Source organism: Pogona vitticeps, chromosome 1 (assembly GCF_051106095.1).
Source record: "Pogona vitticeps strain Pit_001003342236 chromosome 1, PviZW2.1, whole genome shotgun sequence".
NCBI lineage: Eukaryota > Metazoa > Chordata > Lepidosauria > Squamata > Agamidae > Pogona > Pogona vitticeps.
In genome coordinates, this window is record NC_135783.1 from 201652131 (window position 1) to 201666911 (window position 14781).

Genomic DNA, 14781 nt, shown 5'->3' on the forward strand with positions numbered 1-14781 from the left:
GGTGAGTTAACTCTTCTGTGAGTTCCATTGACTCAGATGGGCCTCCTCTAGTGTGACTTACTATGCTAAGAACACAGGATTTCAGCCATAGAACCGTAGCATAATATTTTGATTGTTCATCTAACTCAAACCTCTACTGAGTGCAGAGCTACATTATCCCTGGCAAATGCCTGTTAAAACCCCGCTATAATACCTTTATCCAGGAAAACTCTATTGCCCTGCGAGACAGCCTGTTCTGCTATCAGACAGATCACCATTAGGACGTTTCTTCCAATACTTAGCAGAAACATGCTTCCATGCAAGCTACACATGTTCTGCCCTCTAAAGAAACACAAAACAACCGTGTGTTGTCTTCTACATGACACTGTTCCATTAAGCCTTCTCCTAAACCTCTCTTTTACAAACTAAATCTATTCAGCTCATTCAATTGTTTCTTATAAGAACTGATTGCCAATCCTCTCCCCTTTCCAGAGGTGCAGATAGAGCATTTCTAGAGAAGAGTGACTAGCACGTTGCCCCCAATGCAATCCTGAAACTTTTCAAAACATACTGTACATTTTGTTAGGGTATTTCTTATAAAGTAACACCTGGAAGTGGGCATAGTACTCCAGAGGTGTGGTCTTATCAGCATAAAACAGAATGGAACTATATCAGCCCCCTTCCCTTCAGGCATTCATCCTGAACGTGGTGTTCCCAAGATGTGTGTTGGTGCATGATTTCTCAATGCTGGCTCCATTCCCGGTGTCCCATTGCCTGTTGACTCCATCTTTTCCTATCAGATTTTGTCAGTATGAATGATAAGATGAACAAGGCAAGGCTTGTAGACTCTCTACAGACCAAGCCGTGGAACAGGCAACAAGTCAGAGCTTTCTCTCTATATCAATCCCCAATAGCTGTTTGAGGTCTTAGCTAGAGGCTTTTTACATTGCTTGGTATATGAGTTTGGCTTGGGTCAAGGAGTTCACAAGTAGTATCCTGAAATCTTTATCTATCCATGTGTGTCACAGCCTGTTTACCAACTTGCTGCACTCGTCAAAATCGGTCACGACTCTCAGTGGCCTTGTTGAAGAGAAGCCAACAGTGGAAACTCTCTCCTTGCACAGTAAATGCTTGAACGCTACTGTCATAATTTGATGAGAGCAGGCCAAATTGAGGTTCTGTCAGTCTTCAGAGTTGCTGAAGAGAATTATAGAAATCTCGCGTAAGGGAACAGGTACAAAAGAAAGGTTTTCAAGTCTTTTAACAGAGGGCTTCATAATCAGACTTTCTTACGGCAGCCTTCACTGTGAAGATCTGTCAATAGGGATCTCAAACTGTGAATATACAATTGAGGTTTATTATCCCTTTGTTATTTTGTAACTACATAGGTATGACAGACAGAAACTCATTTTGAAAGAAATTCACAATTGTCAGTATGTCACGTGCATGAATCCCACGGCTGGAAGTTTCTCAGTAAATCAGCGTCTTCAGGTGGGTTGCCGTACGTGCCAAATGTGAACAAGCTGTTCTTCCTCCTAATAAAGTTAAAGCTATTTTAATTCTAGCAAGTTGAAGTGTGTCGACTTTCTTTTGCCCCCTCATATTTACCACTCTGGAGAGTTTTTTGTTGTGGTGATTGGTTTTAAATACATAAAGGAAGCCATTTCCTCACTTGTTTACTTACATTTTAAAAAGGACTGTGTTTTTTTTAAAAAAAGAGTTAGAGAGACTACATATAAATAACTGGATTTCATATAAAACTGAAGAACAAGATTAAGTCTATTCTCATCGACCTAGCTATGTCCCAGTTCTCCATACAGACATCAGCCCCTATCAGGAAAAAAAAACACCTTTATCCACTGAAGTTCTCTCTGTGTGGACGATTCTGTCAGACAGGCAATGTGTCACATGATACAGAATTCAAAACACAATACAGTAGGATCTCCCATCAATCTGATATCAGAGACTGAGGCAGATACAGGATTTTGACTTGAATCTAAGATTCACAATAGTGTAACTGGGTTAGATTTAGTCAGTCAACCAATGCCTTCACCTTTTAACTGACCCTGATGTGTACTTATTAAGAGAAGTTGTTTGTCTTCTCTTTTACACAGATGGAAAAGCCTCTCTTGAGAATATGGCTGCCGTAACTCTCCAGTGCATAAAAGAAAGCATGCTTTTTGCTTTAGGGATATCACTTTCCCCCATGCAAACCTATACAAATATACTAAAAAATTAATAATTTGACAAGAATTCTTAGGATTAATTTATTAATATTCCATTAACAGGATTGTAGCTATAATTTAAATCTTCATAAGTATGTACACCACAAATCACCCACTGATGCCAAACTGGATGATGGGTAAAACTAGACAAATGTTTATCGTGTTTTTTTCCCTTCCAAGTAGGCCCTCGTAGCACCTGATTCTCCTTCCGTAATTAGTGTGCTTTGAAATGTCTTTGGTCATTGGAAGGTAAACATGTTCTTAATTTATAAACCTGATTTCTGAGATTTGTATGTTTGGAGAAATTTTAATCCTCTACCTACCAAAGTCATTCCATTTCTCACATCTGCCTTCAAAGTTTCAAATAACTAAAAAAAAGTTTCAAATAATTAAAAGGGTACAATGAATTAAGCCTCTCTGTCACCATTCCACCCCACCCCCATTTTTTTCTTTCAGAGACACTTCTCTGTGTTTGCTGTCCACTTCCCAGGAACTGAGGCTTTAGCCACTATCTATGGCAAGATCTTAAATACGCATTTCCAGCAAGGGGGCTTCTGCTACAGCCTGGTCAAGATGGTTGGCACACTTACGCAGGCTGCAATTTCTCTACACCAGAAGATGGCCCAAAATTTCCTGCCCACAGCCATTCGATTTCATTACATCTTCAATTTAAGAGATCTGACGCGCATATTCCAGGTAATACAGCTCACTAGACTCCTTGTTCTTACTTGTTGCGTATCCACAGCTTCCCTGACTAAAAATGGCTGTCCCATGTTCAAGTAGCTGGGCCCTTGGTGAGTAAATTTGTTTCAGGTTTTGAAGGGCAGACCAGCCCTCCTGAATTGGGGGTGCGGCAGATCTGGCCCTCCGGCAGTTGCCCACCTCTCTCCCTAGCAGCATTGAAAGAACCGTTCTGAATTCATGAGATAACATCACTAGGAAGGCTTTTCAATAGGATACTGTACTCCTCACATTTCTGGTTCAAAACATCTGGAGGGGGAGGCAGATTACAGCAGGCTTTTGTAAAGTTTAGATAACACCCAGTAGAAAATATCAGGGGAAACAGGTAAGACACAAAATCATAAACTCGTGCTTGAGAAGCAGCTGAGACAAATTTTAAAAAACAAAGATAATTTCTACACAAATAAAATTTATAGAGAGTAAGTGTGGGAGGAAAAGGAATCAATGTTCCTGAGACAACCACTGTACCTCATTATGTTGCGCTTAAACTGTGAGCCATTAATTGCCTATCAAATATATGCACAAATAACAAATCCACATATTTTTGGTGGCACCAGGGTACAGTTAATTGAATGGCATGTTTTGGTTAATAGAGCCCAATGATCAAGGAAGATGATGTTCAAATAAAAAAATATTTCAACCTCTCTTGCAGGGAATGCTTTTTGCAACCCCAGAGTGCTTGCAGTTCCCTGTTGACTTGGTTCACTTATGGTTTCATGAATCATCCCGAGTCTATTCGGATAAACTTATGGATGAAAAAGATATTGAACATTTTCACAAAGTGCTTATTGATACAGCAAAAAGATATTTTGAGGTATGTCTTCGGTGTGGCTTACACTATTAAATATTCCTCCCGGTGCATTCTTCATCTCTGGAATCATCATTAATGGAGGCCCAAGGACACCTTGGTTTTAATTCACGACTTGCAGCTACATCTGTATCTCAGTAGTAAGTGAGATTAGGGCTGCAGTGTTTAGGAAGGGGAGGATGGAACCTCTTCTCACCCCCCCCCCTTTTTTGGTCCTCTCCCCACACATTGGAGATTGTTAGGAAAAAAAACACCTCCCTTGTGTGTGCCCTAATTTACAGAGGATTATCTTCTGTTTGAATTTGTCCTGTATTTGTAAGATCAATTGCAAATAGATTTCTTTAAAAACCCACTGAATTCTATGGGGCTTAGATATTTACCAACAGAGCCCATTCATCTCAATAGGCCTGTGCTAGCTGGGGCTGTTTCGCCCAGTGAACTATAAGAAGGCAGAGCTTTGACGTTACCCATCTACAGTTAGCATCTAGAGACAACAGACAGAGAAGACACACAGGGCAGCTAATCCCAGTGTTCCTCACTCGGGTGAGATGCTTTGTGTTTCTAATGATAATTATTCATCAGATGGTGGCCCTGTTTGTCTTCTGGCGACCAATCGCAATGTAAACCTAATTGTAATGCATGATGTAGAGGTAAAGAAAAGCCCCTGGCATACAGATCTTTTGCTGCTTAGAGGAAGCACCATTGCTGTTAATGTGCTACCCAAGTCCTCCATTTTGGCTCTAAAGTGGTTTTCATATTAAGGAAGGAAAAGAGTGCTATTTCCAGCTTTTGTGTCCTCTGTTTAAACTGGATGGTCACCTTTTGCTGTCTGCAGTAGAACTTACTGGAGCAGGTGCAAAGTCAAGCCTTACAGCCCAAGGCTCTCCAAGGCAGAGTAATGAAACCTCTTGATTAGGCAGAATGATGCCATCGTCTCCTCTTCATCTCAGGTTTCTCTGTTTTCTGTGAACTTAGCTACAATCCTGACAGTCCTGGGCAGAGGGGGGTGTTTTCCGGTCTGTCTGTCTTGTTGTGACCAAATCTTATTGTACTGCAAAATATGCTGAGCTAAGTGCACTTGGTGGGGGGAAGTGCCTTAGGGTCTCAAGCAGGGGCAGAGTAGGACAGTAGAACTGGAATTCACAGGCCAGAGTGCTCTCAAATGGGTGATTATGACCAAATAGCTTTACAAAAGACCCACTCTTGGTAGCGATGAAAACGGCTGGAACTTGTCTTTTGATTTTGAGATCAAACATTGCTCCTTGATTCTTGGAGAAGAAAATATTGAGTTGATGTTCTCACGCCATTTGTGAATAAGATTTTCCTTTTTTTTTTAAAGCAACCCCTTACGCGTCTAGTCAATATCCAGCTAACCACCTCACTGCCCTTTGCAAGTTGACTATTCCATAATACTCAGCTGGTCTGGATAGATTGGATGTTATGCTTATATGGGGGCATATGTATGTGTATTTCAGTGTGTGAATACTCATGCTGACATATATAGTACAGAACTGCACACAGACAAAGATAAGTAGATATGGGTGTACAGAACGGCCTACAACAACTCTCCAGGGAGATATGGTTATGGCAACAATCCTTCACCTTTGCCACTGCATGACCAGGGGGAGATTATGGCAGCTCGGCCTGCGATCCCTTGCACGTTTCCTTGCACACCAACTCCTACCAAGCTTAGTGGGATTCTTCTGAGCAAATGTGGGTGAGATCTGGCTACCAGACAAATCTTTTAGGTTGCAGTGCAGCACTGGGGGCCAATTGTTAAAACAAAGTTTTAGTTCATTCTCTCAGCGAGCTTCATTTCAAACTGGCAACGTCTCACTATTTGTTTAGAAGTTTGACTTTAGAGCACCGATTGAATTGAAGGGTTAATGTGCAGGTTGAATGCTTGTTTGTATCTCTGACTTGTTACCACCAGGGTGTTGATGAGCACATGTTTATCCACAAGCCATTAATTTACTGCCACTTTGCCCATGGTGTTGGAGAACCTCGTTACTTTCCAGCCTCTGATTGGAAGAAGCTGACCGGAATTTTAACGGAGGCCTTAGAGCACTACAACGAGCTACATGCGGCAATGAACCTTGTTCTCTTTGAGGATGCCATACAGCATGTGTAAGTTCCCTCGGCCTGAGCATGTGGGAAAGGCATTCTGGTGCTCAACACAACTGAAATGGAAACGTTTTTTCTAAGCAGGCTGTGGAGGTATTCAAGCATGGCCTTGTGCAAAGGTTCAGAAGAGGGCAGGGATCACTCTGTAACTGGTCAGGACTTAGCCAGGCGTGGAGAACAGCAGGCTCACTTCAAAAGCTTGCGAGTCTTCACATTCTTTAAAGTCACTGTGTGTAACCTGTGGCTCTGGTGCGGTGTCACCAACAGGGTCCACAGCTGCTGCCATTCAATTCACGGGAAAGCTCACGGACAGAGAGCGGCATGACCTGGAAGGATATTTTAAGATTCAGTTTATACACTGTTAGATCCCTTTTCAAATATTTTGACATCTCCTGACATGTGTAAGTGTGACAGGGAAAAAAAAGGAGGGTTTGAGAGTCATTGTAGAAATTGCCTTGGGAGTGGAGGAAAATGCCATTTTGCTTTCCTGGGTCCTATGGCATTTCTGATTAGCAGCATCGAAGCTTCTTATTTATCATATGGGGGTTAAAAACAACAACTTATGTATCTTTATGAAGCTATTTAAATTCCAGACTCAAGGTTTACCTGTTTGCATTAGCATCCCCTCCCCTCTCTCCTTTCTTCTTCAACCTTCTGTTCATAGGGTAGCTTTCAGACTATCTGTGTACTGTGGGGTGGGCAAAGTGCCCCCCAGGCTGTTTTTGTGACTTTCTGTCCTTGCCTGGCACCTCTTTTCCTGGGGGTTGGGGTGGGAGAAGGCGTAGGGCAGCATGTAGAAGTGCCTAGGAGTGGGCATTTCATGGTTGAAATAGGTCACAGCCCATTCTGGCCTCCTGAAACATACCTAAAAAATGAAAGCAACCCCTGGTTTAAATTTTTGCATTTCTTTGCCAGTTCTGGTGCTCTCCAGGAAGTCCCCAACTGCTCTGAACAACCAATGCAAACTTTAGACATAATGTCACCGAAGTGGAGCAACTTCTCATTAATTTCAGTGACAAGAGCGTTAAACCCGCTGATATTGCAAATTATGAGTTCTAGGTTGGAGAGGCAAAATGGTATCGATAAAATGCACCCTTGTAAAATAGCAATGCTGCATTTCCATTATCTGTAACGGGTGATGGGTTTAGTACATTTTTTAAAATAGCCGTAAATGTGCCTTAGTAGGTTGGACCACCTGGCTGTGGAACCTGGAGTTGGGAGTTTGTATCCTCACTGTACTTTCTGGCAGAGGAGCTGTCTGAGATCACCAGCAGTGTGTGCGGCCAATGGGTATCCCTCGCCACTTGTGTAGCCTGTGGCAACCCACCTTTACACCCAGGAGAGCCTGGAAGGGCCACTGTAAGGAGGATATGGACTTGTAAGGAGGAATCAACTTGATGATTTTTTTGTGGCATCTTGAAGCAGTGTTCAAGAATTGCACTAATATGTGCTCTGCCCAATCGGAGTATACCTAATCTGTACGGCAGAGCGATGATTGTTTCCCAGAGAGTTTGTAAAGGCTCTTCCACTGGGATCTGCAATAGAAATCAAATTACTTTTTTTTATCTTGTTTTGTTTTCTTGTTAATCAAGAAAAAGGTACTTAATTATTCTGGCAGGAAGTCATGCATGTAGAGACTGAGCTCAGCCTGAGGCCACCTGAGCATGGCAATATTCTTGAGGAAGCTTCAGTCCCAGCAGAGAAGCAGCTAATCAATAAAAGAATGATATCCCACGGGAAGCGCCAGCCTGGTTGAGAAACCTCAAAGTGCAGAGCTATCAGACCTGGCGCTGATTGACATCTTACTGCTCTGCATGCTGATGGGAGAGGGTGGCACTAATCATGTTTGATGAATGTCCCAATCCACAAGACACTCACCTCTCTGTACAGCCAGCGAAGTAGGGCGCTGATCCCTGTCTGCTAAATAGATGGTTATTGTGGGAAGCCCTGATTGCCCCTTAGGAGAGGGGCTCAGTTTGTTCTACATCACTTTCTTCTCCATTTCATCCACCAACTTGGGCCAGCCTCAGTAGGTAGGGCTATTCTCAGGACAGAGAGGACCCTGTTGTACCTGCCTGATACATGTGTCGCCACTCCCCTATACCTGGAGGGTGACAGGTTTGACTAGAAGGCCTGATGTCTTGGGGGAACACTCCATGGAAATCCAGACTGTCATCGTTCATGTCATCTTGAAAGCCCTCACAGACAGTGGAGATCATTGTGCTCCATGTGCAAGGGAGCAAGGGTACTAGAAACAGAAGGGACAGGGATACAGCCGTCCCCTCTCTGTCTTAAAAGCATTTTTGCATTAGTAGCAACTAAAGACTACAATCAAATGTATGGAGCTACAACACAGACTTTAAAGTGTTCTGGGCCAGAATACATGGATATGTCCTTTTCAGGTTTTTTCCACATTCAAACTGTTTTTATTCAAGTTCTTTCCATTTTGAAAATGAAGACATGTGTAAATGGGGCAGGGGGAATTATAATTTGAAATGAAATTCTTTTCTAGCACTGCTTTCAGAGAGGGCTACCTGAATGGATTCCCTCAAGAGTCCAGTTTGGTGCCCCCACCCACCCCCCGCCCCACTGTCCTTCCACTGGTGAAGACCTTCATTTTGAGCAGTCTTCCAGCAAGTGGATAGTTTAGAAAGGATTTTTATTGTGGAAAGTTGTACATTTTACTGTTTGTTCATGTGTGTTTTAAGTGTTTTTAATCTGTTTTTCAATTAGTGGCATTTTATATTCTTAATTGTTTTCAATATTATATAACTTACTTTGGCTAACTTTTATCTCTAATTATGAACTACCTTAGGTCCCTATATTGCAAGAATAGAAATTAAGTAAAATAAATAAGTAAATAAACCTTGCATATTGTTTCAAGTCTGGCTACCCTATATATTGTATATAAGGGCACTAGGGTGCCACTTCATTTTATTCCCCATTCCTAACAGCCCCTAACAGGAAGTTCATCTTTTCCCTCATAGCTGCCATGCACCAAATTGACATTCTATTGATTATGACTGCAAGGCTTTGCTTTAATCCTCAGACCTTCCGGAAATTGGATTGCCACTGTCAGATCCCAGTGCAACAGCTTCGGTGTGCTCAGCATGGATTACCATGGCAAGAATTCCATTGGTGTTTGTGGTTGTGTAGCTTCCTGCAGCTAGTTGCCTAGGTGCTGTGGTCCATCTCTGGTCACGTGCCTTCTCATGCACCTGGCTGCACTACTGTTTACAACCTCAACAATTAGCCATAATTAGCTGTGGATAATTGTGTAAACCTTATACAAACCCCAAGAGGATTCCAGCCTATGTACTCCGGCAGCAATAATTTATTGTTATGAGCCATGTGTGTTTAATGTATTTTCAGGTGGTTTGGCCTTGAATGGGCAAATCAAATCCATTTGTTATAGAAATAAACTGCTGCTAATAGAAAAGAAAACTACTAGAACTGGTTTATTGATATAGGTCAACAGAGTTTCCTACATTTTTTAAAAATCCTTCTTGCTTGCATGGCCATAGGGACTGGCATTACTCTTTAACATTTAATCTGCACTTTAACATGATCTTCATTTTAACATTTAACTCTATATTACTGTATAGAGCATTTGTTTCTCTCCAGAGCTGCGAATTTGTTTTCCTACACATCCGTCTTTGTCCATGAATTCCAAAGCCATTACCATTTTGATGCAAATTGCTAGTAAAAAATTTACATCTGATACCAAGAAGGATGTTTTAAAAAACGTACTGTCAGATTCAAAGTGGCAGGCAGCTCAAAATTAAGAAAGTTCTTAAAATTACAAGTTGTATTTTTCTAGTCCATGGTTCTAAAGAGGTTGATTGTAGGGCTACCAACTTTTAATTAGTTTAATAGGTAGATTAATTAGGGAAAGCTTTAATAGCAAGTTATATTTTTCCCTTCATTAATTGATGGAGGGTCATTGAAGGGCAAATTACTTTGTCGACGGCACAGATGGATAAGTTTCCTTCTCACTATACCGCACCAGATGACCTTTCCATCCTAAGGTTTCAATATAAAATCTGCAACCTTGTAATGTGTGTGAGAGAAAAAGCCTTCCTTTGACAATCTTGAAAAGGCATCTATGCCAATTCTTTGTGTCTCATAAGTGTATTAAAATATAATCAATTTGCTAATCAGTTAATAGACTAAAAATATTTAGGGAGCTGATACAACTGCAGCGTAGCCTTATGTATATTTACATGGAAGTCTCACTGTGTTCACATCATCATGTTAAAGATAAGTTTAATCACCACAAACTATTGGTTTTAAGAAAAGCATCTGAACTCATTCTAATCTTCAATTGCCCTACAGCTGTCGCATCAACCGTATTCTTGAGGCCCCCTGTGGAAATGCCCTTTTGATCGGAGTTGGAGGAAGTGGAAAGCAAAGTTTGTGCCGCTTAGCAGCTTTTCTTAGCTCCCTGAAAGTCTTCCAAATAGCCCTTCACAAAAGCTGTGGAATCCATGATCTCAGGGTAAGTTCAGAGAAAGCTTTTGGGGCCTTAGATTACCATCCATCATAGGTTGCATTATTACCATTATATGTAAGATGTCCTACTCTGTCATCCCATGAGTGACAATTAAATATCTTCCCCATTCAAAACTGGGTCTTCATTGAAATCAGGTGGCAGACTGTGGCCCTCCATATTGAGTTGGACTACAGATCCCATCAGCTCTAACCACCATAGCCAATGGTGAGGGATGGTGGGAGTTCTAGTTAAACGATGTCTGGAGAGCCACATTTTGTCCACCCCTGGTTTAGATCAGTAGTTCACAAACTTAGAACCCCAGACATTTTTAGAATATGACATCCAGAAGCCCTTGCCAACACAGTCAATAATCAGGGCTTCTGGGTGTCCCCAAACTCCAAATTTGGGGATCAGTAGCATAGGTCCACTGTACACTTTCTTCTCTGTGTCCATGCAATATTTAAAGCTACTTATCAATTGGTTTGAAATGCTGAGCATATTCCAGTTGTCAAATACGGGCAGCTTTGGCAGGCTATTTTTTCCCCAGATTCATAAAATTAACTTTCCAGGCTCTGAACTGGGGTAATAAATATGGTTATCTAAAGATTGTGTGATTACCTAGCTGCTCTGTTCATTCCCTTTTTGGGATTTGTTTCGGCAACTGGTTGAGTGTGTGCATGTGTGTGTTCACATGCACATGTGCTTAAAAAGTGTTGAAATCACAATATATCAACAATATGAGGACTGACAGATTTTAAACTGGCTGACTTACGTAGTTCCTCATTTAGTGCAGTGTAAAATTTTTAACAATGAGAAATTTTAAATGTACATTGATAACATAGATAAATTAGCAAATAAGAATTACTAGGATTTACTCACCTCCATCCTTTCTTTAAAGAGTCATGTGCAGCATAATTTTCTGATCAGATACATATTTTGGCTGCCTCTTCCATTTTACTGTTGTGTGAGCGTTAGCGCTTACCATTTCAGCAAGCACTGATGAATTTTAAAGACCCTCTCCCTGAGTATCTTAGCACTTATAAATGAGTGTTTCAGAAGTGATGAGCAGAACCAACACTGATTTCCTGTGAAGAAGGATGCCCGCAATACAAGAAGCTAGAAAGCTTTGGACTACCTTAATACCCTGTGCCACTGTGGCTAGCAGTGGGTGGGTTGATCAACTTCATATCCCCATTCATTTGTATTGTTTTACTCTTTCCACAAAACAAATGATCGGTAACTGAACCGAGCAACTGTGTGTTTTATAAATAAAATAAAATGATTGCCATTGTTTATGATGTAGAGTGCTATGTTGTCAGCAAGTTCCATTTTACCTACGTAAATTTGCAACAAACAAACAAACCCACAAACCTAACAATACAAAAATGACAAAAATGGAGAGGGACTCCCTCATGTTCTCCCCAAAAATTCTTATGACCTGTTAGTTAGTTAGTTAGTTAGTTAGTTCGTTCGTTCGTTCGTTCGTTCATTCGTTCGTTCGTTCGTTCGTTCGTTAGTTAGTTCGTTAGTTCGTTAGTTCGTTCGTTCGTTCGTTTGTTAGTTCGTTAGTTAGTTAGACAGACAGACAGATAAGACAGACAGACAGACAGATAGATAGCTCAATAACAGAGCTGTGACAAATCATCAACAGAATTATATAACAATAAATTTCAACATTTGAGATTAAAAGTATTCAAAAATTATTTAAAAGATACACTACAGTAGTATTTTATATAATAACTTTAAATTTAAATAAAATTAGGCTTCTTATTTACAAAGCTACCAAGCTGTACAAACGTTTGGTTTTATTTACTATTCATCTTTATCAGGCTGTTATCCAATTTTCCCTCAGTTTAATGTTTGAATGACCATATTTAGTGACTTTACAGGTTATTTCATTATTTATTATGTTTTTTAAAGGTGCTATTTCTAGTTGTTTCATTGTTTAGCAAAGGGAATGTTGTTATGCTCCCATTATTCCAAAATCAATGTGTTACAGGGAACAAATAAGAAGTAGTGTCCTATTAATGTTAACTAGAGATGGAGGTATTTGTTTTCTTATACGAATATCCCTGTGCAGCTGACGTTAATGAGGGTCTGGCCCCAGGGGCCAGACCATCCACTCACACATCCGTTAGCAGTGGTTGCCTGACTCATCCTTCCAATTGCTCTCAAGTGTCATTCATTCACTTCCCGGTTGGCTAGCCACTCCTGGCAGAGGGAGGCAAGATGGGTCTCCCTGCAAGCCAGCCGAGTGGCTAGTCAAGCGGTGCTCCAGAGCAATCGGAAGGAAGAGAGGGGCCACTGTCACCATTGGATGCATGAGTGGACAGTCCGGTCCACTCGTTAACGCCAGCTGCGCGGGGATATTTGTATACGAATACCCCCATCTCTAATGCTAACCTATGTTGCCTGTCATGTACCAATCAAAAGGTGGCAAAAAAGAGGGAAATCCCAATTCATTGCTCCTTACAGGAATTCAGAACACAAAAGATATTTTATCTTTTTTCCCCCTCCAGTTCATTTCCTGACTGATAAGCTAAGCACTCAAAGCCCTCTGGTTGACTAAGGTGAATCTGTCACACACTTCCCAGCCCCCTCCATAATTTTTTAAGGCCTCATGAAGAAATATTTGAATTTGAAGATGTTCTTATGAAGAAATTCATCCACCCCCATTCATCCCCGATACAGTGGACCCTCGACTTACAGAATTAATCAGTACTGCAACAGTGGCTGCAGGTCGAAAAGTCTGTAGGGTGAGGCTCCGTTGACCTACAATGCATTGAAGCTCGATTAATCTGTAACTGGCCGTTTTTGTTCCATTTTGGGTTTTTTTTCCAGTCTGTAGGTCGATTCTCCGGCTGCAAGTTGAACCTAATTTTTGCAGCCATAAAAGTCTGTAACTCGAAAAGTCTGTAAGTGGAGCCGTCTGTAAGTCGAGAGTCCTCTGTAGAGGCAAATTACAGATGGAAGGAAGAAACTGTTTCCTTCCGCATTCTCTGGTGCACAGCAGTACTGCCAGAACAGATGGCAAGAGAATTGTGCTGCGGCTTTCTTTCCAGGAAGAATGAGGTGATACATGGAGCCAGTGCACAAGCAGAAGTAACTGGTTACAAATCACAAATTACTTCTAATTAATTCATTATTCTAATTAACAAATCTATAACTATGATTCATTACAAATTGGAGTTTTATGAAGGTTTATTTCATTCGGTGTAATGGTAACTTTTAAATTATTTTTATATACTGTATATGGGGTATGTGGTCTCATTCAAAACTGAAGAAAAAAATATCACACAGCCTGGCTGATGGCTCATTCTGCCGCATCGTGCTTTTCTTTGGATACGATACGCCCCTGTCACAGGGAAATAGTCTGTAGCATTCAGTAACTATAACAGGACACATTTTAGTTCCTGCTGAGAAACAGTGAAATAAAGATTTCCTTCTTTAAAACCTGTATGATCAACAGTAATTTTGGAGGGACTGCATTTGTAGCTATAAAATAATTAGTTATATGCCATTAAGTCAGAATTGACTTATAACGACCCTAAAAGGGCTTTTAAAGCAAGTGAGGAATTTAAGATGTGACTTTACCAGTTCCACACCCCCGGTGATCTTCCATGGCTGAGTGGGGATTTGAACCCTAATCTCTAGGGTCCTAGTCCTTTACACTATCCACCACACCGGGTACTACTTCATTTAATTAGCTTTTAAAAAGTAACTTTCCCATCTCATTTCACCCCAGGAATGGCCAGGTTGTAGAGTATGATTTGAATATATCCTACAATTCTATTCTTACTGGGACTCTTGCAGCCTTAGCAACATATAGTTAAAGTGTTGGAAAGTGTTTCATTCAAAAGTGATGATTTTCTAAAATTATTGACATCTGACATATCCTACGCTTTGGCTGCTATTTTGCCTCTGAAGTTTTTCCAGAACTATCCAGGAAAAAGTTTTATTTTAGAAGCAAAGCAGGGTTGACTCTGGTTAGTTGTTGTTTAGTCGTTAAGTCATGTCCGACTCTTCGTGACCCCTCCCGAAGTTTGGTCAGATTCATGTTGGTAGCTTGGATGATGCTGTCCAGCCATCTCGTCCTCTGTCGTCCCCTTCTCCTCTTCCCTTCACACTTTCCCAACATCAGGGTCTTTTCCAGGGAATCTTCTCTTATCATGAGAAGGCCAAAGTACTGAAGCCTCAGCCTCAGGATCTGTCCTTCCAGTGAGCACTCAGGGCTGATTTCCTTCAGAATGGATAGGTTTGTTCTCCTTGCAGTCCAGGAGACTCTCAAGAGTCTCCTCCAGCACCACAATTCAAAAGCATCAGTTCTTCGGCAGTCAGCCTTCTTTATGGTCCAGCTCTCACTGGAGAGTATTAGGAAATACCTAATTAGGACCCCCAGGTAGGGAATCATG

At 41.2% G+C, this 14781-nt stretch overlaps 1 protein-coding gene across 1 annotated transcript in view; it reads left to right on the plus strand.

Moving 5' to 3' along the window:
• Positions 1-14781, plus strand: part of LOC110088588 (dynein axonemal heavy chain 11-like) — a 269144-nt gene that overhangs the window by 108104 nt on the left and 146259 nt on the right. The window contains exons 38-42 of the mRNA XM_078394150.1: positions 1368-1470; positions 2661-2900; positions 3598-3759; positions 5687-5880; positions 10213-10375. Of these exons, the coding sequence (XP_078250276.1) occupies positions 1368-1470; positions 2661-2900; positions 3598-3759; positions 5687-5880; positions 10213-10375 (862 nt within the window). The remainder of the gene's footprint in view (positions 1-1367; positions 1471-2660; positions 2901-3597; positions 3760-5686; positions 5881-10212; positions 10376-14781) is intronic.